Source organism: Lithobates pipiens, unplaced genomic scaffold (genome assembly GCF_037356315.1).
Source record: "Lithobates pipiens isolate NorthernLeopardFrog02 unplaced genomic scaffold, aLitPip1_a1.2 Scaffold_18, whole genome shotgun sequence".
Lineage (NCBI taxonomy): Eukaryota > Metazoa > Chordata > Amphibia > Anura > Ranidae > Lithobates > Lithobates pipiens.
In genome coordinates this window covers 550,258,766-550,282,254 of record NW_027507758.1, presented here as the reverse complement: position 1 = coordinate 550,282,254, position 23,489 = coordinate 550,258,766, and the positions used below count along the sequence as shown (strand labels likewise).

Sequence of the window (23,489 nt, the reverse complement as noted above, 5' to 3'; positions counted from 1 at the left end):
GTTAAGACAGAGGAAGGAAGGCCTCCATAGCGTAAAAACGTTTAAAATCAAAACTGTTTTTAAAACCTCAATCCATTCACATTTAATAGATGTCTTCCCCACACTTTTTTAACAACGCTAATTCTTTTATGCCTATCGCCTCCAGCCGTAATCCAGAAGCTGCGAGTGCGATACAGGCGTGCGTGGTGATGTCAGTGCCCTTGCACCATCCTACGCGTTTCGTCATTCGACATCCTCACGGAGCAGATTTTGCTCACTTTGGGTAGAGTGACAGTGCCTCCTGATAGACCACCTCCCAAGTAAGATATACTCAGGAAAAATAACCACTGCTCCAGGTGTATAAAGATGAGGCTTTTTGGAGTATCTTGCAGAGTGCTAGCCCTGGCACGCCTCCGTGGGCTAGCACTCTAATGATTAAGCACAAGATGTATGTGTGAAACGCATCTATGTGACCACAGTTTGGTGTCTTTGCCTTTTTATTTTATTTTACAAAGATAACACCAATCAAAAGTTCTGGATGTGCAGCCATTTCTTTCTTCTTTCCAAGATATACTCAGCCATCCTCAATCTATACCAGTGATGGTGAACCTTGGCACCCCAGATGTTTTGGAACTACATTTCCCATGATGCTCATGCACTCTGCAGTGTAGTTGAGCATCATGAGAAATGTAGTTCCAAAACATCTGTAGTGCCAAGGTTCGCCAACACTGCTCTATACCATCTCCCTATGCAAGACTCCATCCTGAGTGAGCTTTGGAGTCCGATGATATATGAGCTTAACTGGTCATAATTGCCTCCCTTTTTGATAGTGGTTAGACTTAGCGATTGCCTGTTTAGGCCCAAGCATTCACACACAGGGAGGTCCAATGTTCTACCATAACCAAAAGCTCCACTCCTTTAGAGCAATAGAATGAGTGCTTTGGTAGAGCAGGGAGGTGGGAAGTAAATGAGCATTGATCGGATGAGCATGGCTTTCTGCCGAGAAGGTGGTCTTTCAGCAGGCACTGTTACTTTGAATAAGGATGGGGCCCTTAGTGGTTTTGAAACGTCGCTGCTTTCTGTTAGTTTCTCATTATAGGTGTAGAGACTTTGGCTGTTATGCTGACCCTGTCTTCACTAATTAGTAAGTCACTGACTTGCTAAGAAGTGAAGCCAGAATAACGGTGATTAGCCTGGAGTAAGTTTAAAAACCATGTCGGCAAATGCCACAGCCATTTTTCTTTTTTCTTACAAGATAATGCTCAGATTTCGCTACACAAAGCCCAGTGAGTGGTTCACATGGTCCCTGACTGTCCACATTGATACCCAGAAGTATTACACTTAATGGCTTCTCTGTCTGACTTATCTTGCAGTGTGAGAATATGGATGACTCTGTTCTGCAGTGCCTTTTGTCTCTCTTCAGCTGTCTCAACAATCTCTTCCTCTTACTTAAGGTTAATTCATTTTCTATGTCCTCTTCGCCTGTCTGATCTTTCACTCTCCTGTATATCATTTCTTGCTCTCCATATCCTGTGTGAATGTGAGTTGTTACCATTTGGTTTCTGAGATGTGAGCACCTCAAGTGTCCATAATTGTTCGTTACTTAATAATTACTTGCAAATTCTTGCTCATCTCCTTTGGAGAGGGATAAAAGGTAAGTAGATGACCAATAATATACATTTAGATGGTGTGTGGTGTTTTTTTTGCAAAACTGGGCAGTTTGTACTTGGCATAGGAATAAAAATACATAACCAGGAGTTACCGTCTGAGAAAAGTGCATGTCAGAATGATCTCTTTATGCAGAGGTATGCAATGCTGGATTAAAATCAAATCCTCTTTTTTCTGGAAAGATCAAGCTTGAGCCCACCTCACAAGCCTTATTATTGTTTTTTTGTCATCCTATAAGCCTTTATGCACCCAAATGGACCCTCAGAAGGTGGCACTTGGTTGGGTGATGCCAGACTTATCTAGAAATGTTAAAGGACAGCTGTGCTTTTAACATAAACTTCTGTAATTCACCCTTCCCCTCCTGAACTAACGCCCTCACCCCAATCTCTCATCTTTGTAGCAGTGCCACATCCTTTGCAATGTTAACTTCCCCTGAGGCAGAAATCCCCTTTGAAGCTTGGGTGTTCCTCTTCACTGAGCCCTCCTAGTCATGTATGAGTTTGTCCTAAGTGCTGGAGCTGCACTGAGCCCTAATAGACATATATGGGGTCATCTTGGATGTTGGAGCCCCAATAAGTCCTCTTAGTTTTGTTTGGGGTCATCTTGGAGCCACAATGAGCCCCCTTAGATTTGTTTGGGATCGTCTTGGATGTTGGAGTTCCAATAAGCCCTCTTAGTTTTGTTTGGGGGTCGTCCTGCATGTTGGAGCCACATTGAGCCCTCTTAGTTCCCTTGTTTGTCGTGGTGGCAAGCTTTGCCAGCACCTGTGGGGTTACCTGCTGTGGGATCGCCTTGGCTCACCTGGAGCGGTAATTTCTCCTCTGCCTTCCTGCCTGGAGGCTTTCCCTGTCATGCATCTGCACATAGTCAAGGGACAAGTATTCTTGTGGCTGCAGGGCAGAGCATGCCTCCACTGCCTATGATTAGCTGTCAACTTCAACAACTTCCAGTGGGGTAGCTTATCATCCTGACTTGTTTCCAAAAACACCTAAACTCGTCCCTGCTGAAGATTAGTTCTGTTTTATGCATTTATTGACATCAGTATTTGCCAAGGTTTACTCTGAAGTGAAACCCCGGCAAACGACTGAATACAAACTTTAAAAAAAAATGCATGTGCTCTTTACAGGATTTAAAATTCTCTTTGCTCAATCCTATGCCTTACACAACTCTACATCACTGCATAGCCTGGCAGGTGACACCGCGCTTACTGATTCATTGTTCACTGAACAGGTAGGTGACACCGCAGCACAGCTAAAACAGGAAGTAGAGGGGTAGATTTCTGTAAATCCCAAAGCCAGCCGAAAAGAATTGCAAATCATTTGTCAGATAAAACCATTCACTTTTATGTACTTCAACTCTGTATCATCTGTGGCCTGTGGATCTGCTGTAAACAAATTCATTACTCTTGAACATAAACTGAATTTCATTTTTGTATGAAAAATGTGTTGAATGAGAGTTGACCCATGTGGTGTTTTTTCTTTTTTTTTGGAACATAATTAAACTTGTGTGATCATTGCATAGACATGGATTACTGTCTAGTTCTTCTGCCCAGCCCTTATTCAGCTGAGTCCATAGTTTTATTTTGTCATACAGTGTATGTTGGGTCACCTGCCCATGTACAGCCATGTCATTGCATGTTGCCAGACACAGCTTCCATTTTGGTAAGAGTGTTTCTGTTGCTTCTTGTTGCCTAAGCCTGATCACTTGTTTTCCCTTAATTAGGAGTTGAGAGAACGTTACAACAAGCAGCAAGCTGCATTCCACCAATTACAGAAAATCAAGCAAGAAAAACTGCAGGATCTTGAGCGCAAGAAAACGGAAATGGCGCAAATGAAGAAAGACGAGGAGGAGGCGGCAAGGTAACAAAAGTCACAGCATTGTGCACTACCAATCAGGCTTCAGTTTTAAAAAACAATCACGTTTGGTTTCTATGATTAACGCATAATCAAGTTTTAGGGTGCCTATCCGTAACAAGGGATTATATGGGTTATGTTGCCCAAATTTCAGTCAATAAAATTCTGATTTTGAGATTACGAACCCCTCTCCCCATCTGCAACATCTACATTTAATTTACTTTCCCCCATTTGATAGCTTGTAGCTGACATTGTTTGTGGATGCTAGCTGTCAAACCGGACTATCGCGGTTCAGGGTCCCTACTAACAATTGGGAATGTATCAAAGGGACTCCAAGTCATGTGATAACAAAGTTAAGTAAAAAATAATGATCACATTTGTAGGCTAGAGATTAAAGGATACGTTCACCTTTTATAGAAAAATAAGCACATCTTTGTACAGGTATGTATGCATGTATTTTTTTATTTTGTTTATTTCTTTACACTGGAGCCTGTAAAGCATTGCAATGCCAAGATCCTGCAGACTCTCAGTACACTGTCTGCCTGTACCTCCGTTAAGGACAGGCAGTTACTGAATTGCAGGAAGAATCAATGAACTACGACTGAGTTTCTCAACTTTTTTTCCATCAAGGCACCTTTTAAAAATGATGGACAGTTTTGAGACACCCCATTATAAAGTTTTAAAACAATTCTAATAGTTTTACGTATTGCAACATCGACACAAGCAGGACACCCAACATTGGAGGTGCTTTATTCTTCCAAAGCAAATGCACTTTTGCAAAGTGCTACTGACTAGTATTTCAATGGTTCTCTTCTCCCCATGTTTTTCTCCATTACTCAGCTAATGTGACCCCAACACTGATAAAGAGGGGCAGGGAAGAGTCAAATAAGGATGCTATGCAGGCGACTATCATCCTCATCAACTGATGATACCATTGGTCGTTAAAATGCCAGGAGCTAGAAGGTTGTAATGGTTGGTGTACAATGAAAGCCCGTGACTTTGCGTAACTAAAAGGCAGCCTTCATCCACACACCAGCTTGTATACAAATTTTGGCAGATTTTTTGGGCATTTTGTCAAGGCGCCTCTGAAGAAACCTCAAGGCAACCTCGTGTGCCCTCGGCATGCCAGCACCCTTGAAGTTCATTCAGAGTTACAAGCAGCCAACGGTCTTTGTAGTCCATTCTGTCAGAAACCATGAAATAAGACAGAGACAAAAGTACAGTTAAATCACACTTGTTTAACCACTTAACAACCGGCCCATAGCCGAATGACGGCTACAGGGCGGTTGTTTAACTCTGGGAGGCCGTCATATGACGTCCTCCCAGAATTCCGCTCTCGCGCGCCCCCTGGGGCGCGCACTCGAAAGCATCCGTGACCGCCGGGTCCTGTGCATCACGGATCACGGTAAACGGCCGCTCATTGCGGTTGTTTACCACGTGATCGCTCCGTCAAATGACGGAGTGATCACTTGTAAACAAACCGGCGTCATGTTATGACGCCGGTTTCTTCCTCCCCCTCTCTGTACCGATCGGTACAGCGGAGGGGGAAGAGATCGGTGTCAGCAGCGCTGTGGGCTGCATCTGCAGTGCCCACATCGCTGCTCACCTAAATGTAACCCCTCAATTCCCTGCCATTACTCTGCAATACCCTGCAACACTCTGCAATACCCTGCAATACCCTGCAACACCCGTCAATGCCCTGCAACACCCGTCAATGCCCTGCAACACCCGTCAATGCCCTGCAACACCCGTCAATGCCCTGCAACACCCGTCAATGCCCTGCAACACCCGTCAATGCCCTGCAACACCCGTCAATGCCCTGCAACACCCGTCAATGCCCTGCAACACCCGTCAATGCCCTGCAACACCCGTCAATGCCCTGCAACACCCGTCAATGCCCTGCAACACCCGTCAATGCCCTGCAACACTCTGCAATGCCCTGCAACACCCGCCAATACCCTGCAACACCCGCCAATACCCTGCAACACTCTGCAATGCTCTGCAACACCCGCCAATACCCTGCAACACTCTGCAATGCTCTGCACCACCCGCTAATACCCTGCAACACTCTGCAATGCTCTGCAACACTCTGCAATGCTCTGCAATACCCGCCAATACCCTGCAACAATCTGCAATGCTCTGCAACACCCGCCAATATCCTGCAATGCAATACTCTGCATACGCCATACTCTGAGATACCCAGCCATAGTCGGTGATACCCTGCAATACCCAGCCATAGACATCCCCCCCCCCCTCCCGCCAATACGATCAAAGCCAGAATCTTTATTTTTTTTTATTTTTTTTTCAGGCTTCCCAGCTTAGAGGTGAGTTGTGGGGTCTTATTGACCCCATATCTCACTGTAAAGAGGACCTGTCATGCCATATTCCTATTACAAGGGATGTTTATATTCCTTGTAATAGGAATAAAAGTGATCAAAAAATTTTTTGGGGTGGAAAAAAATGTCAAACTAAAATAAAGTAAAATGAACAATAAAATTTTTTTTTTTTTTTTTAAGGCGCCCCTGTCCCCATGTGCTCGCAGAAGCAAAAGCATACGTAAGTCCCGCCCACATATGAAAACGGTGTTCAAACCACACATGTGAGGTATCGTTGCGAACGTTAGAGCGAGAGCAATAATTCTAGCCCTAGACCTCCTCTGTAACTCAAAACATATAACCAGTAAAAAAAAATTAAATCGTTGCCTATGGGGATTTTTAAGTAGCGACGTTTGGCGCCATTCCACGAGCCTGTGCAATTTTGAAGAGTGACATGTTAGGTATCTATTTACTCAGCGTAACTTCATCTTTCACATTATGCAACAATTGGGCTAACTTTACTGTGTTTTTTTTTTTTTTTAAGCACAAAACAGTTTTTTTTTTCCAAAAAAAAGCATTCGAAAAATTGCTGCGCAAATACCGTGCGAGATAAAAAGTTGCAAAGACCACCATTGTATTCTCCAGGGTGTTTGCTAAAAAAACTTATATAATGTTTTGGGATTCTATGTAATTTTCTATCAAATAAATGATGATTTTTACATGTAGGAGAGAAATGTCAGAATTGTCCTGGGTGCTCCAGAACGCCTGATGGCGCTCCATGCATGTTGGGCCTCTGTATGTGGCCACACTGTGTAAAAGTCTCACACATGTGGTATCGCCGTACTCGGGAGTAATAGCAGAATGTGTTTTGGGGTGTAATTTGTGGTATGCATATGCTGTGTGTGAGAAATAAACTGATAATATGACAATTTTGTAAAAAAAAAAAAAAAAAAGTAAAAAAAAATCTTGATTTTGCAAAGAATTGTGGGAAAAAATGACAACTTACTAAATACTTTGGAATGTCTTCTTTCCAAAAAGGGGTCATTTGGGGGGTATTTGTACTTTTCTGGCATGTTAGGGTCTCAAGAATTGAAATAGGCCGTCAGTACTTCAGGTGTGATCAATTTTCAGATATTGGCACCATAGCTTGTGGACTCTATAACTTTCACAAAGACCAAATAATATCCACCAATTTGTACTTATTTTTACCAAAGATATGTAGTAGTATAAATTTTGGCCAAAATTTATGAAGAAAAAATTACTAATCTGCTAAATTTTATAACAGAAACAAAGAAAAATTCATTTTTTTACAGAATTTTCTGTATTTTTTCTTTTATAGCACAAAAAAAAAAAAACCGAGCGTTGATTAAATACCACCAAAAGAAAGCTCCATTTGTGTGAAAAAAAGGACAAAAATTTCATATAGGTCCAGTGTTGCATGACTGAGTAATTGTCATTCAAAATGTGAGAGCACCGAAAGCTGAAAATTGGTCTGGTTATTAAGGGTGTTTAAGTGCCCAGTGGTCAAGTGGTTAATAATAAAAGTAAAAAGAACAAACATAGTCAAAACATAGCCAAAGTTCAGTAACCAGAACGGATAGTTAGCCAAGCCAGAAGTCAGGGATCAAAGAAGTGAAACAGCAAGTAGGTTCTGGAGCTAGAAGGGATGTCAGCAAAACCAGTCTTTAAACAGGAATGCAGGAGATAGTTTCTTGTGATGAGACCAAGGCGAAGGTAGAGCTTCTCTGGATTGGACAGCTTAAGTAGGCAGGAGTGACAAGCAGGATCATCAACAGCTGAGTAACTTGTGGACAGTGGTTGGGAGTGGCCAGCTCAGAGAAGGAAGGGCTGAGCCCAGCCCTGACATATTCATTCACAGAACTCTTGGAATGAACGACACTGTCATGTGGGCAGAGCCCTGCACAGCCGTGCTGTTTTTAAATTGTGACAGCAGGTGGGGTAAAAGCATGGGGCGGGTAGAGTAGGCAGGAGCTAGAACATAAATACTGGTAGAAAAAGTAACATTTTCCAAAAGTGTATTATAAAAATGCAATCAGCACAATAAAACAAAATGTAATGCAACCTGAACACTAATAGATCTTCACATAAATCCGTAACTGTATATATTAAAAAGGGGAGTGCAGCACAGTAAATCAATAAAGCATAACAAATTCTAAGTGACAACAGATGAACCACAAATCCCAGAAGATGAACAGGAATTTTTCCACGTGTTCGGAAAAGAATCCGGGAACGCAAATCTGAAGTGACAATCCCTCCACCTCCAAATTTTTCGGCCAGTCATAAGCGCAGATCCCTCACAAGGGAAAAATATAGCAGATAACTGGTGATTCGGATCCTCCAGTACGATACCCAGGTAACAACACCAGGACCATATAATTAAAAATAAGATCGAAGTGCTCTCCGTATGAACAAAAATTCCTACTCGCATGATGGCATGACAGGCGTAAAAAAAACAGGACAGCATGCTGTGTGTGGAATTAGGATGGCAGCGGGTGATGTCATCTGAAAGTAGCTCCTCCCCCATACGCGTTACTTTCATCAGAACTTCCTTGGCGGAACGGCGCTACAGCATCACCCGACATCATTTAAATACACTCAGTTGCCTTGACAACAGACGCTAGGTGCGAGCAAGCAGCAAATACCGCAGCTCCAGGCTAACTATAGCTAAATGCCTCTCAGCGCTACAAGCATTGGACAGACAAAAAAAAAAGCCTCTTACTAAAGAGCATAAGAGATCTTGACAAGCCGTCCAATTGTTACAGCCCAGCAAAGAAAAAAACCTATATATAAACCGAGACTGGCACCTTTCAGCACCTTCCAAAAGTGAAACTTTAATTTTAACTGAAAAAAACCTTCAGCCTGCAGATACCAACTGTGTTCCCCTTTTTCATGCTGCAATTCCCTCATACTTTAATATACAGTAATAGCTTGGATTGCAAGCCTAATTTGTTCCAGAAACATGCTTGCAATCTAAAGCACTCTTATATTAAAGTAAATTTGCCCATAAACTCAGATGATTCATTCCACAATAATTTATTCATAAGTCCTTCAGTTTATAGTCCATATAACAAGGTTATTTGCAACGTCATAGGTTGTGTAACCATAAAATGTCCATCCACAAGTGAAAGCCTCCACAAGGGGATTAGAAGCAAAATCCAGTAGGAGCTACAGAGTATAAAAGAGAAGAGAGGCGCCTCTAAGTGTAGCAATATGATTACATTTAATGAAGGTACAACATTTAGCAACTCAAATGGTTGATGATTAAAAGAGGCATCTCTTAGTATGCAGGCATCCGGGGTAAAGGTGTCCACATAGACCGCCGTCCTCATTGCCGGCTCTCACCGCTGTCAGTCTTTAAATCGTGACCGGGAAGACTACCCTGCAGTAGAGCGATCTGAAAGCGACACTTGAACCGCTCATGGAGCACAACATGGAAGAGATGACGTCTATGGCTATGCGGAGGACAGTCTATGTGGACAGCTTTACCCCGGATGCCTGCATACTTAGATGTGCCTGTTTTAATCATCAACCATGTGAGTTGCTAAATGTTGTACCTTCATTAAATGTAACCATATTGCTACACTTAGAGGCGCCTCTCTTCTCTTTTATACTGAGCTGTAATATGATTCTATATCAAGACATCGCTTGTGCATCAAGTCAAGATTTATAAAAAAAATTGCTTGTCTTGCAAAACACTCTCAAACCAAGTTACTCTCAATCCAAGCTTTCCTCTTGGGTTTAAAGTGGTTGCAAAGGTTGAAGGTTCTTTACCTTCATACATTCTATGCATGAAGATATAAAAAAAAACCTTCATTGTGCAGCTTCCCCCATAGTTCTGCCCGAGCCTGATCCTAATCCAGCAATATGTACAAGAGTGGCTGCTCTTCCAGGTCTCTGCCTCCTCATTGACTGAGACACAGTTGTCAATCACAGCCAGTGAGCCAATGAGGAGAGAGTGGGGACGGGGCCCCGTTCTGTGTGTCCTATGGACACTCAGCGAGGCTTGGGAGCGAGCACGCACGAGTTTCCCCATAGCAAGAAGCTTGCTGTGGGGGTACCCAGAGAAAAGGAGGAGCCAGGAGCACTGGTGTGGGACCCGAGAAGAGGAAGATCGGGACTGCTCTTTGCAAAAACCACTTGACAGAGCAGATAATTATAAGATTTTTTTTTTTTTTAATAGTAATTTAAGCTTTAATATTTTAAACCGGTAAACTCAGACCGTGAAACTTTAGATGCAAATCTAAGGTACACTATATGGCCAACAGTTTGTGAACATCTGACCTTGACACAGATACTCATTGGCCACTTTATTAGGTACACCTTGGTAGTACCGAGTTGGACCCCCTTTTGCCTTCAGAACTGACTTAATTCTTCGTGACAGATTCAACAAGGTATTGGAAACATTCCTCAGAGATTTTGGTCCATATTGACATGATAGCATCATGCAGTTGCTGCAGATTTGTTGGCTGCACATCCATGGGGTGAATCTCCCGTTCTACCACATCCCAAAGGTGCTCTATTGGATTGGGATCTAGTGACTGTGGAGAAAATTGGAGTACAGTGAACTCATTATCATGTTCAAAAAATCAGTTTGAGATGATTTGAGCTTTGTGACATGGTGCATTATCCTGCTGGAAGGAGCCATCAGAAGATGGGTACACTGTAGTCCTAAAGCAGGGGTGTCCAAACTTTTTTCAAAGTGGGCCAGATTTGATGAAGTGAACATGCGGGAGGGCCGACCATTTTTCCTGACATTCTTTGAACCATTGAAAATTCGGTCTAAGTGTATCCATCCGAGCACTAATACACGGCCCAACAAGAATTCTCTTGCCTTTGTTGCACTCGTTCCCAACACACAGACGAATGCTCTGCACTTTAGGGGGCACCGTTAATTCTTAATGGTACCCCACACATTGGAAAATGTAGGGTGCTTTTGGTGCAGTGCAATAAAAAAAAAAAAAAAAAAAGCTCGGGAACTTCTTTCCCTGCATTTTTGTGAGTAGGGAAGTCCATTGAAATTAATGGGCTGCCCTACACACAGTACGCAGCCACACAGATGTTGCATTTACGGGCTTAAAACAGGTGGTGAGGAGGCAACATAATGCCTCTTTACCACCATTCAAATGCCTCTGCAAAGAGATCTGTGCATGGATTGCTTTTCAGAGGAGCAGGAGTCCTGGCTAATATCACACACAAGCCCTACAAAAGCAGTTTTGATGGTATAAGAATGGGGGTCCGGATTAAAAGTAACATACACACAGACACAAGCACACAAATGCAGGCACACATACAGACAAATGCACGCCGCACACACATGCAGACACATGCATACACACACATACAGACATATATGCACACACATACAGACATACATACAGACACATGTGCACACACACATACACATACACACACACATACAGACATACATACAGACACATGCATACACATACTTACAGACACATACAGAAATACATACAGACACACATGCACACACATACAGACATACAGACACATGTGCACACACACGTACATACAGACATATATACAGACACACACATACACATACACGCACACACAGACATACATACTGACACATGGGCACACACACATACATACAGACATAAATGCACACACATACAGACATACATACAGACACATGTGCACACACATACAGACATACATACAGACACATGTGCACACACACATACAGACATACATACAGACACATGTGCACACACACATACATACAGACACATGTGCACACACACATACATACAGACACATGTGCACACACACATACATACAGACACGTGCACACACACACACAGCCACATGTGCACACACACAGACACATGTGCACACACACACACACATACATACAGACACATGTGCACACACATACAGACACATGTGCGCACACACACACACATACATACAGACACATGTGCACACACATACAGACACATGTGCACACACACATACAGACACATGTGCACACACACATACAGACACATGTGCACACACACATACAGACACATGTGCACACACACACATACAGACACATGTGCACACACACACATACAGACACATGTGCACACACACACATACAGACACATGTGCACACACACACACACACACACATACAGACACATGTGCACACACACACACATACAGACACATGTGTGCACACACACATACAGACACATGTGCACACACACATACAGACACATGTGCACACACACATACAGACACATGTGCACACACACATACAGACACATGTGCACACACATACAGACACATGTGCACACACACATACAGACACATGTGCACACACACATACAGACACATGTGCACACACACATACAGACACATGTGCACACACACACATACAGACACATGTGCACACACACACATACAGACACATGTGCACACACACACATACAGACACATGTGCACACACACACATACAGACACATGTGCACACACACACATACAGACACATGTGCACACACACACACACACACACACACACACACACACACACATACACACATACAGACACATGTGCACACACACACACATACAGACACATGTGCACACACACACACATACAGACACATGTGCACACACACATACAGACACATGTGCACACACACATACAGACACATGTGCACACACACATACAGACACATGTGCACACACACATACAGACACATGTGCACACACACACATACAGACATATGTGCACACACACACATACAGACACATGTGCACACACACACATACAGACACATGTGCACACACACACATACAGACACATGTGCACACACACACATACAGACACATGTGCACACACACACACACACACACACACACACACACATACATACACATGTGCACACACACACACATACAGACACATGTGCACACACACATACAGACACATGTGCACACACACATACAGACACATGTGCACACACACACATACAGACACATGTGCACACACACATACAGACACATGTGCACACACACACATACAGACACATGTGCACACACACATACAGACACATGTGCACACACACATATACAGACACATGTGCACACACACATATACAGACACATGTGCACACACACACATATACAGACACATGTGCACACACACACACATACAGACACATGTGCACACACACACACACACATACATACACATGTGCACACACACACACATACAGACACATGTGCACACACACATACAGACACATGTGCACACACACATACAGACACATGTGCACACACACATACAGACACATGTGCACACACACACATACAGACACATGTGCACACACACACATACAGACACATGTGCACACACACATACAGACACATGTGCACACACACACATACAGACACATGTGCACACACACACATACAGACACATGTGCACACACACACATACAGACACATGTGCACACACACACATACAGACACATATGCACACACACATACAGACACGTGTGCACACACACATACATACAAACATACACATGTGCACACACACACACACACATACAGACACATGTGCACACACACATATACAGACACATGTGCACACACACATATACAGACACATGTGCACACACACATATACAGACACATGTGCACACACACATATACAGACACATGTGCACACACACATATACAGACACATGTGCACACACACATATACAGACACATGTGCACACACACATATACAGACACATGTGCACACACACATATACAGACACATGTGCACACACACATATACAGACACATGTGCACACACACATATACAGACACATGTGCACACACACATATACAGACACATGTGCACACACACATATACAGACACATGTGCACACACACATATACAGACACATGTGCACACACACATATACAGACACATGTGCACACACACACATATACAGACACATGTGCACACACACACACATACAGACACATGTGCACACACACACACATACAGACCTAAAGGGATGGACATGATCAGCAATAATACTCAGGTAGGCTGTGGCATTTAAACAGTGCTCAATTGGTAGTAAGGGGCCCAAAGTGTGTCAATAAAATATCCCCCACCCCATTACAGCACGAGCCTGAACCGTTGGTACAAGGCAGGATGGATCCATGCTTTCATGTTGTTTGCGGCACTTTCTGACTCTACCATCTGAATGTCGCAGCTAAAGTCAAGACTCATCAGACCAGGCAACATTTTTCCTATCTTCTGTTGTCCAATTTTGGTGAGCCTCAGTTTCCTGTTCTTAGCTGACAGGAGTGTCATCCGGTGTTGTTTTCTGATCCTGTAGCCCATCTGCTTCAAGGTTTCCATGTGTTGTGCATTCAGAGATGGTATTATGCATACTGTGATTGTAGCGAGTGTTATTTGAGTTACTGTTGCCTTTCTATAATCTCAAACCAGTCTGCCCATTCTTCTCTGACCTCAACAAGGCATTTCGTTCACACAAATTCTGCTCACTTGATATTTTCTCTTTTTGGACTATTCTCTGTAAACCCTAGAAATAGTTTTGTGTGAAAATCCCAGTAGATCAGAATTTTTTTTTAAATATTCTGCCCAGCCGTCTGGCACCAACAACCATGCCATGTTCAAAGTCACTTAAATCCCCTTTCCTCCCCATTCTGATACTTCACATCTAGATGCCTAAATGCATTGAGTTGCTGCCATGTGATTGGCTGATTAGCAATTTGTGTTACCAAGCAATTGAACAAGTGTACCTAATAAAGTGGCCAGTGAGTGTATATGAGCTTGTTGGCCATCCCATTCCAAAACCATGGGCAATATTATAGGGACTCCCTCTCCCTTGTGGCATTACCATCCTCTGCTCCTCTAGTAAGGCTTTTCACAAGATTTTGGAATTTGTGCTCCTTCAGCCAAAAATTGTGGAGTCCTATACTGATGTTGGATAGGAAGATCTGGCTCTCAATCTGCTTTTCAGTGTACCCTAAGGTGTTTTGTAGTGTTGAGGTCAGGGCTCTATGTAGGCCAATCACTAACTCTTTAACCAGTTCAGCTGTTTTTTGCACACATGTAATCATCTTCATTTTTGGCCAAAAATTACTTAAATCCCCAGAGCATTAAATATATCTGAAAGCAGAGACCCTGTAGAATAAAAAGATGGTTGCAAATTTTTGTGTCACACAATATTTGCGCAACGGTCTATTAAACACAAATTTTCAGGAATAAATATAATAAAATTAATTTTAGTGCAAAAACATAGAATACACATTTTTTTTTAAATTAAAAGATGGGGTTATGTGGAGTAAATAGATTGCAAGTCTTAAAATTGCGTGTGCCCGTGATATCGCAAAAAACAATGGTACCCAACAATCTCCATTGGTGATGCTTTAAAAGCCTTTACATGTCATCAGTTTAGAGTTAGCCAGCAGCTCTTATGCTAGAATTATTACTCCTACTCTGACAATATGTCACACATGTGGTGCGACCTTGATTTACATACGCGTGCATGTGTGCAGGGCAACGGGAGTTGCAGCTATTTTTTTTTAATACATTTTTTATTTTAAAACTTTTTTTCATTCACATATTTATTTTTACTTGATTGCTATGCCAAGGAGTTCAAAAACCCCAATGTGATAGCATTTGGCAGGTGACAGGTACTCTCTTTTTTTGGAGACATTTGGGGGTCTAATAGTTCCCTATGTCTCCCCTGCTCTTTTTACCATCTGAGCACAGATTTGCTTGGTTAGATGTGTCCCCTGGCTACACCCAACAGGAAATAGTGGATCTAAAATGTGGCAAAATTGTCTCTTCTGGTTTCTTTACATGTGAAATTGAGGCATAGATATACCATGCTCTCACACAGCTCTCCATCCTGAAGACGGCGGTTGATGACCTGGGGTCCTGGTAAGAATAGGAGAACCCGGTAACCACAGCTTGTGAATAACTGTTCACTCTTTTGAACATATGTAGTACGTCCAAAGAGCTAAACTAGTTAAACTATATCTTTTTATGCAGCATTACCAGTTCATCCCTGTGAACACCTGAACTCAATCATTTGGAGGATGTCTGCATTCTTTTGGCCATATATACAGGCCATACATGAGTCGAATTCCAAACAAATTTTCTTTCGAAAATCAGAAATTTCGTGTGTTTTGTGATCCGATGGTGCCACCATTGATTTCGAAACTCAACCAACCATGCCTTCAAATCCATCTCATGTTGCTGCAGAAAATAATTTTCGTGGTTGGTAATCATCTTTTCTTTCCAGGTCACAGCTCATGCTCATTACTTTTTCGATTATTTTTCTTGCACAATTCTATCATTGATGGGACAATTGAAAATTCTTTCAGAATTTGGCCCATGTATGGCCAGTTATAGTACAGCTGCGATGATCAAGGGTCTACAAATGTATAAGCTTTAATTGGTTAACACCACCCCTTCAGACATGATTTATTTACAGTAATGTTTTTATTTTTTAACATCCCTTAGGAGAGCCAAGCAGGAGAAAGAGAACCTGTGGAAGGAGCGGGTGAAAAGGGAGGAAGAGGAGAAGCAGAAGCGTCTAGAGGAAGAACGGAGAAAAGAGCAGATGCTCTTGGAGAAGCAGCGGGCCGAGGAGGAGGCAGCCAGAATTAAGGAGCGGGAAGCCCAACAACAGAAGCTGGCAGAGGAGAGGCAGCAAGAAGAGGAAGAGAAGAGGAAGCGGGCAGAAATTCAAAGGGAAGCTGAGGAGAGGAGGAAACAGGAAGAGGAGCAACGTAAACAGGCTGAGCGTAAAAGAGAAGCCGAGGAGAAGAGTAGAGCAGAAGAGGAAGAGAGGAGACGAAAGGAGAGCAGTACCAATAAAGAGCCTGAGAAGAGATTCTCCAAACTCAACATAGATGAGAAGTTTGCCGACAAACTAAAATCTATTGGTGGGAGACAAGGAAGCATTGATAAAGGTAGCTTGTTATTGCTCGAAATATTATTTTTCTTTGCTTTTAGGTCTTTGAAAGTCCAGGTCATGCCTTAGCTAGTAGTGGTTAAATTCAAATGGACTGTTGAATGTTGAAGACCCTTTGTAGCGTTTACAAGCCACATCTTCGGTGCTAGTGAGTGTCAGGAACATTCCCCTTGCATTCTTTAAGGTTTACATAATTGGGGAGTGGTACAAAATTATCTAAATTTGTAGCTTAGTTTAGTAAATGGAATAGGAAAAACTCCTAAGGGTCGGACTTTTAAGGCACTACAGAAAATGTAAGTACAGTAATACAGAATAATTTATTGAAAAATAAAACCAGACACAGAAAATGAACATGGTCCTGAAAACTGGAAAAACAAGATATACAACATATATAGATACAATATCCTACAACATATATAGATACAATATCCTATACCCAACGCGTTTCAGAGCTGCCTGTCATCTTTCATCAGTGGTTAGCAGTATGTATGTGGTAAAATTTTAATACAGGTAATCAAACAATAAATTAATACCTCTACCTGATACTACAATGATATAAGGAGTATATATACACTTTGCCACTTATATCTATTCCAGTCATATATATATATGAAGATTCCTTGTTCACATTAAAAACACTCACATGAGGTCTCCAGCAAATCTGTCCATGCTGCGGTTACTTCCAAGTATATGTTTATAATGGAAATACCCCAATACGTCCCAATGTCCCAAATTACCTAGTCAGCTATAGAAGCATCTATCTATGTGCTAGCCAAAACATACCTAGTGTATATGTAAGATTATTTCCAGACCATTAGATCAGGGCCTGGGGTGGCTAGGATTCAGGGTATACTGTAAGAAAGCCAACATGCATAGTGAGTACCAATACTGTTTGAAAACAACCCAAATAAAAACCATATGTTAAGTAAATACCAAGCTTAAAGTTCCCATAGTCCTTATTACGGGAAACCAGGTTGCTGCATGTAGTTTGTAAGAAAACACATGCACATGATACCCTTAAACAATAGCATGATAATATATTACTGTATATACCCTAGTATGGGAAGGTAGACAGGGCAGAACTGTTGTGAATGTAAAAACAGGGTCAAAAGGCTAGGGAGATGACATGCTGTATGTCAGCTGGGGGATGATACCCTCCCTCGAGGTCAAGCATCCCAAAAGCTTTAAACATGGTAATGTGGGCTGGTGAAATAGAGTACTTGTGTTGAGCTTGAATCCTAAATGAGCATATCCTGCGCATCTCCTCAATGGCCCCCGGTGCCACTGAAGTAAAGCAGAGGTAAAAATACACCTCCTTAGTAAAGTGTAATATGTTAAAATCTTAAAACAGAACTTCACCCAAAAGGGGAAGTTCCGCTTTTTTGGCACTTTTTGCTGGGAGCGGGTACCTGGTTTTGACAGTTACCTGCTCCCACTACTGGTCTGATCGCCATGGCAGTCTGTCCCAACAACCCCCCCCACAAGCCTTCTGGTACATGTCACAGCTCGTGCATGCAAAGTAGGAAAGATGTCAGTGCCTGAACCTGAAGCCGATTTGAATAATCAGCTTGGGTGAGGATATCGCTGTATCCCTGGACAGGTAAGTGTCCTTTGTACTAAAAGTTGGCAGCTACAGTATTTATAGCTGCTGACTTAAAAATTTTTGCGGGGGGACTTGAGCTCCTCTTTAAAGAAGAATTCCAGGTATGGATATTTTATACATAGTTACTTTGATACATATTGGACCATACATATACCATATCTGGGTGATGCCCCTGGAAGCTGGAAATCACTGAAGACACCACTACTACATTGATTTCCACTTGCTTCCGGGTCCTTTGCCAAGCCCACCACAGGTGACATTCAGAAAATTCAGAATTCTTTGAAAAAGGTGGAGGGTGTGACACCACCACCCTGCCTATCCACTTCATCCAATCAGGGAACGCTTTGCATTCATTCAGACAAGGCAAAGCTTGTCTGAATGGTGCCGTTGGCAAGCAACCAAAATCCTGTGTTCAGAATGCAGTAGAGTGGCCGCTCGACACTGGGGCTAAGTGGGAGATCATTGGAGTATGTCTACTTCACTGATTTCCAGTTTCCCTTCAATCCCCTGCTGCTAGAGGTAGTGATGGAGTGAAGGGAATGCAAATATAACAACACTGGATGTCAACATTAAAGTGGACTTGTTGCTTTGCACTACAAAGGTCAAGTACAGCCAGGGCCGTCTTTAAGGCAGGGCAAAGGGGGAAGCTGCCCTGGGCCCTGTCATTGTTGAGGAGCCCAAAGCAGCTGCCTCATACTTGCCAACTATTCCCTTGAAGATTTAGTCCTGTGCTGTGTCCCGATATCTCAGTGTGAAGATCTGGTACTGATGCTGCCCAGCTCTGCCCTATTGTTGTGTACAGATGACTCACCTGTAGACCCTGTGTTTACATGTAAATAACTGGCATTCATATGTAAATAGCGGCAGCATTACTAAGTAAATAGCTGCGGCCGGTGTCATTGCTATGTAAATAAAGGCACCATTCGTATGTATATCATGCTCCCCTGCACTGAGGAGATGATGTGCCGTAACCTTTCGCAACTAACCAGTGAGCCGTAGTGTGTGCTGTAACCTCTAGCAACCAGTCAGTATGCAGTAATGATATGCTGTAACTGCTGGTGACCAATTGCAATTTCTGCCTGATCTGATACAGTAAACTGATTTTAAGTTTAGCTGCTATTTATTGTATGTCTCAGAGCAAGTGGAGAGTGAAATTGCATGGGGGGAGGGCCCAAGAAAATTTTTACCCAGGGTCCAATCAATATTAAAGACGGCCCTGAGTACAGCTGCATTTTACCTTTATACAGAATCTTCAGACCCTTTCGCAAAATAATTTTAAGTTTAGTATTTGTTTGCCATAATTAGGAATAAACCTAAAAGAAGCTGTCTTATATTTTATCATGTGGGTCTGGAATGAAAGGGTGGCAGATCTGTAATAGCTTATTTTGTTTTTCTAGGCCCTGTAGGAACTTCAGAAAGAAGAAAATCTTCTGTGTTTGTTAATTATAAAGCACTGTACCCATTTGAGGCCAGAAATGCAGATGAACTGAGTTTCGATGCAGGCAATATACTTCAGGTAAAGATAAATATCACTAATATCACTTTAAAAAGATTTTTAAAAATGCATCAGCTGTGCATGGAGCATAAGGGAAAGGGATTGGGCAATTTGTTTGAATCCTGGAATTGAGCTTAAAGCAACAGAATTTCTCTCTTTTCTCCAGGTGGATGAGAAGAACGTTGGGGAGCCAGGCTGGTTATACGGCTGCTTGAGTGGAAATGTCGGCTGGTTTCCATCCAATTATGCAGAAAGATTGCCAGAGACTGAGAAATCATTATCTCCTAAGAAGGCCTTATTGCCTCCATCCATCTCTGTGTCATCTACCTCACTACCAGCCAAGTAAGTTATGTTGGCACAAATTCATTCTGAATAGAAGAACCACCACACACAAAAAAAAATGGAGGGTACGCAAAACTGAAAATGTATGCTATAGATCTGGAGGTCAGCATCATGCTTATAGATCTGTAGTGCTGTATGTGCAGCGTTGGGTGGGTGTGTGCGTGCGTGTGTGTGTGGTGATCAAACACATTTTATTGAAATGCAGCATGTTAATACCAGCAACACACCACCACACGTACAGTTCAATGCATGCCATTTTAAAAAAGAATCCCTGAGATGTGTTGTTAAATCTTGTGTTTTACATTGGTTTCTCCAGAAAGTGTAAAGAAGCCTCTACAAAGTGAAGGAGAAATCTTGGTTGTAACCAGAACAGGTGTCCCTGTTGGAAGCTTTCCCTTCACATTCTGTTGTGTTACATAGGTTACTTTCATATAGAGAATCTTCTATATTGAGTTATCCAGAGGAAGGCAAAAAAGAAAAACCCTATGTAGCATGGTGCAATTTCCTCAAGTGAGGAAAACAAATCCATTCTGATCCCCCCAAGAAGCAGTCAGATATTTCCTGGCTCAACAACCCCTAGTGTTAATACCTATGGATGTTAATATCCGTTATATTTTGTGCATTTACAAATGTATTTAGGTCTTTTTAACAATCTACTGAGCTGTTCAGAACTTGTTCCTGAGGGAGTCTATTCCACATTTTTACAGCTCTTGCTACAAAGAAGCCTTTCCGTATTGTGGAGGATAAATCTAATTTACTCCAGACGTAAAGAGTGCTCCCTTGTATTTTGTGATGACCTTAACCACATTATTGCCAGGTCCGTGCATTGTAGAAACCGGACACCGGGGCAGTTGTACATGAAATCCTGGTGTGTATATCTAACAAGCCAATTGCTGACTGTTATATGGAAGCAATCCAGGGGCCATTCACTTCCAAACAACCCCCTTGGAATGTATTCTGGGCTCTGCACGCCCAGGACCAGCATAGTGGATGGCACCGGGGTAGAGGGGAGGTAGCTGAGCAAACATCGGTCAGCTCTCCTCCTCCTTGCTGACTTGCAAAACGTCACTTTTGGCTCCCACTGCACTGCATTAGATGCATTGGAGGACAGGTGGAAGAGGAGAGGTGCGTCTAAAAGATCCTGGATGTATCATTAAAGAGAATCTGTCACCAAAAACATCGCTACATCTGGGACTTTGTGTGATGAAATAAAATAAAAAATGTAAAAAGTGTAAAAGTAAGATTTTAAGCACTTAAAATCATCCCAACAATTTTTTTGTGCATGTAGGGGCTTTTAAAGCATTCCAGGGTTCTTCTTAAAAGTGTTACTTCCCATTTAGGAGGAAGGTCCACTTTAGTGTCTAGCAATATTATGTTTTAAATCTATGATTTCTTTTTATACTTGTAAGCTTTTCTGAATGCTCTCTTTAAATCTTTAGGTCGCTTTCACCAACTAAGCCCTCTGAGGGGGATAAGGAGTATAAGAATTTACCTTTCTCTAGCCTTAATGTTAACTCAACATGGCAGAAGATGTCTGCATTTACGCGCACTATCTCTCCAGGCTCTGTCTCACCTATTCACGGACAAGTAAGCATTAGGAAGGTTTTCATTATACATGAGATGATTTTTAGCAATCCTCCATTTAGACATTATGTTGCTGCTTAGTTTCTACAGATTATGAGCCATCTTTACCCTGTAATAGTATCTTTGTATGTATAATTTTACCAGATTTTATGTACCTTTTTGTGTTGTGAAATTTGTAGGGTCAGCCGGTGGAGGAAGTAAAAGCTCAAGCACTGTGCTCATGGACTGCAAAAAAGGACAACCACTTGAATTTTACCAAAAATGATACCATCACCGTGTTGGAGCAGCAGGAAAACTGGTGGTTTGGAGAGGTTCGGGGACAGAAGGGTTGGTTTCCTAAATCCTATGTGAAGATTCTACCGGGGAGCGAAAATAAGAGCCCTGAGTGAGTAAAATCCTGTACCTTTTACACTCAAAAGGTGAGCCAGAATTGAAAGCCTGCCAGGTCAGGGGGGAGAGGAATGGAGGATGTACAGTGCTCAGCATAAATGAGTACACCCTTTTTAATAAGTAAGATTTTAATCAATATCTCAATGAACACGAGAACAATTTCCCAAATTTTGACAAATCTAACTTTTATAGAACATTTGTTTAGCTCATTACATGAGAGTAAGGTTAATATAACTTGGATTACAAAATCTTTAGTTTTACTCAAATTAGTTAATGCAAAAATGAATACACTCCACAACAAAAACAACTCCTTCTAGCATTTTGTATGACCTTCATGATTTGTAAGGACATCACCAAGTGTTCTAGGCATGGAATGAACAAGTTGGCAACATATTGCAACATCTATCTTTTTCCATTCTTCAAGAACGACCTCTTTTAGAGCCTGGGCGCTGGATGGGGAGTGATGCTCAACTTGTCTTTTTATAATGCCCCATAGGTGTTGGATTGGGTTTAGAGCTAGAGGCATACTTGGTCATTGATTCACATTCACCCTGTTGTTCTTCAGAAATGTAGACGTGGTCTTAGATATGCGTTTTAGATCATTGTCCTGTTGGAAAAGAGCACGACGACCAAGGGCACGGAGTGATGGTAGCATCTTTTTCAATATAGAGCAGAACAGATGTTTTGTTTATGTTGCCTGAAGGTCCTAGGAAAGGACAGGTAGCATCGAAATCCACTATTGCCAAATGGATTTGGAAGATAATTATTCAAGCTTATGGCTTGAAGAAGGTTCCACCTTTTCAAGTCAAAGTGCACACCACCAGGGCTGTTAGTGCTTCGTGGGCAGTGCATCACCAAGCCTCCATGGCTCAAATCTGCAAGGCCGAACCCTGGTCTTCAGTCCATACATTCACCAGATTCTATCAGGTGGATGTAAGAAAGCATGAGTATATTGCCTTTGGGCACAGTGAGCTGCAGTATAGGTCCTCAGGTCTGATTGCACCCTACTTTTGTTTGTGTCCCCTCCCCTCAGGTGGCATTGCTCTGGGGCATCCCATACAGTTATTACTATGGCTTTATCTCCGGTGATGTACGATAAATAAAATAGGATTTTTATAACGGCTTACCTGTAAAAAATCATTTTCTTGGAGTACATCAAGGGATGCAGAGGTCCCTCCCCTCTCTTCTGGTTACACATGTATTGCTTTGCTACAAAACTGAGGTACTCCCGGTAAGGGGAGGGGTTATATGGGGAATTGAACTTCCTGT

General features: G+C 42.3%; 1 protein-coding gene across 6 annotated transcripts in view; it reads left to right on the top strand.

Annotated features, from left to right (window-relative positions):
• Window positions 1-23,489, top strand: part of ITSN2 (intersectin 2) — a 250,355-nt gene that overhangs the window by 139,033 nt on the left and 87,833 nt on the right. For 5 of the 6 annotated variants that reach the window (XM_077488887.1, XM_077488886.1, XM_077488888.1 and 2 more), the window contains 7 exons: window positions 1,353-1,433; window positions 3,370-3,506; window positions 16,353-16,804; window positions 19,807-19,925; window positions 20,071-20,246; window positions 21,686-21,833; window positions 22,010-22,215. In XM_077488887.1, coding sequence (XP_077345013.1) covers window positions 1,353-1,433; window positions 3,370-3,506; window positions 16,353-16,804; window positions 19,807-19,925; window positions 20,071-20,246; window positions 21,686-21,833; window positions 22,010-22,215 — 1,319 coding nt within the window. The remainder of the gene's footprint in view (window positions 1-1,352; window positions 1,434-3,369; window positions 3,507-16,352; window positions 16,805-19,806; window positions 19,926-20,070; window positions 20,247-21,685; window positions 21,834-22,009; window positions 22,216-23,489) is intronic. The other variant, XM_077488889.1, reaches the window with a different exon arrangement.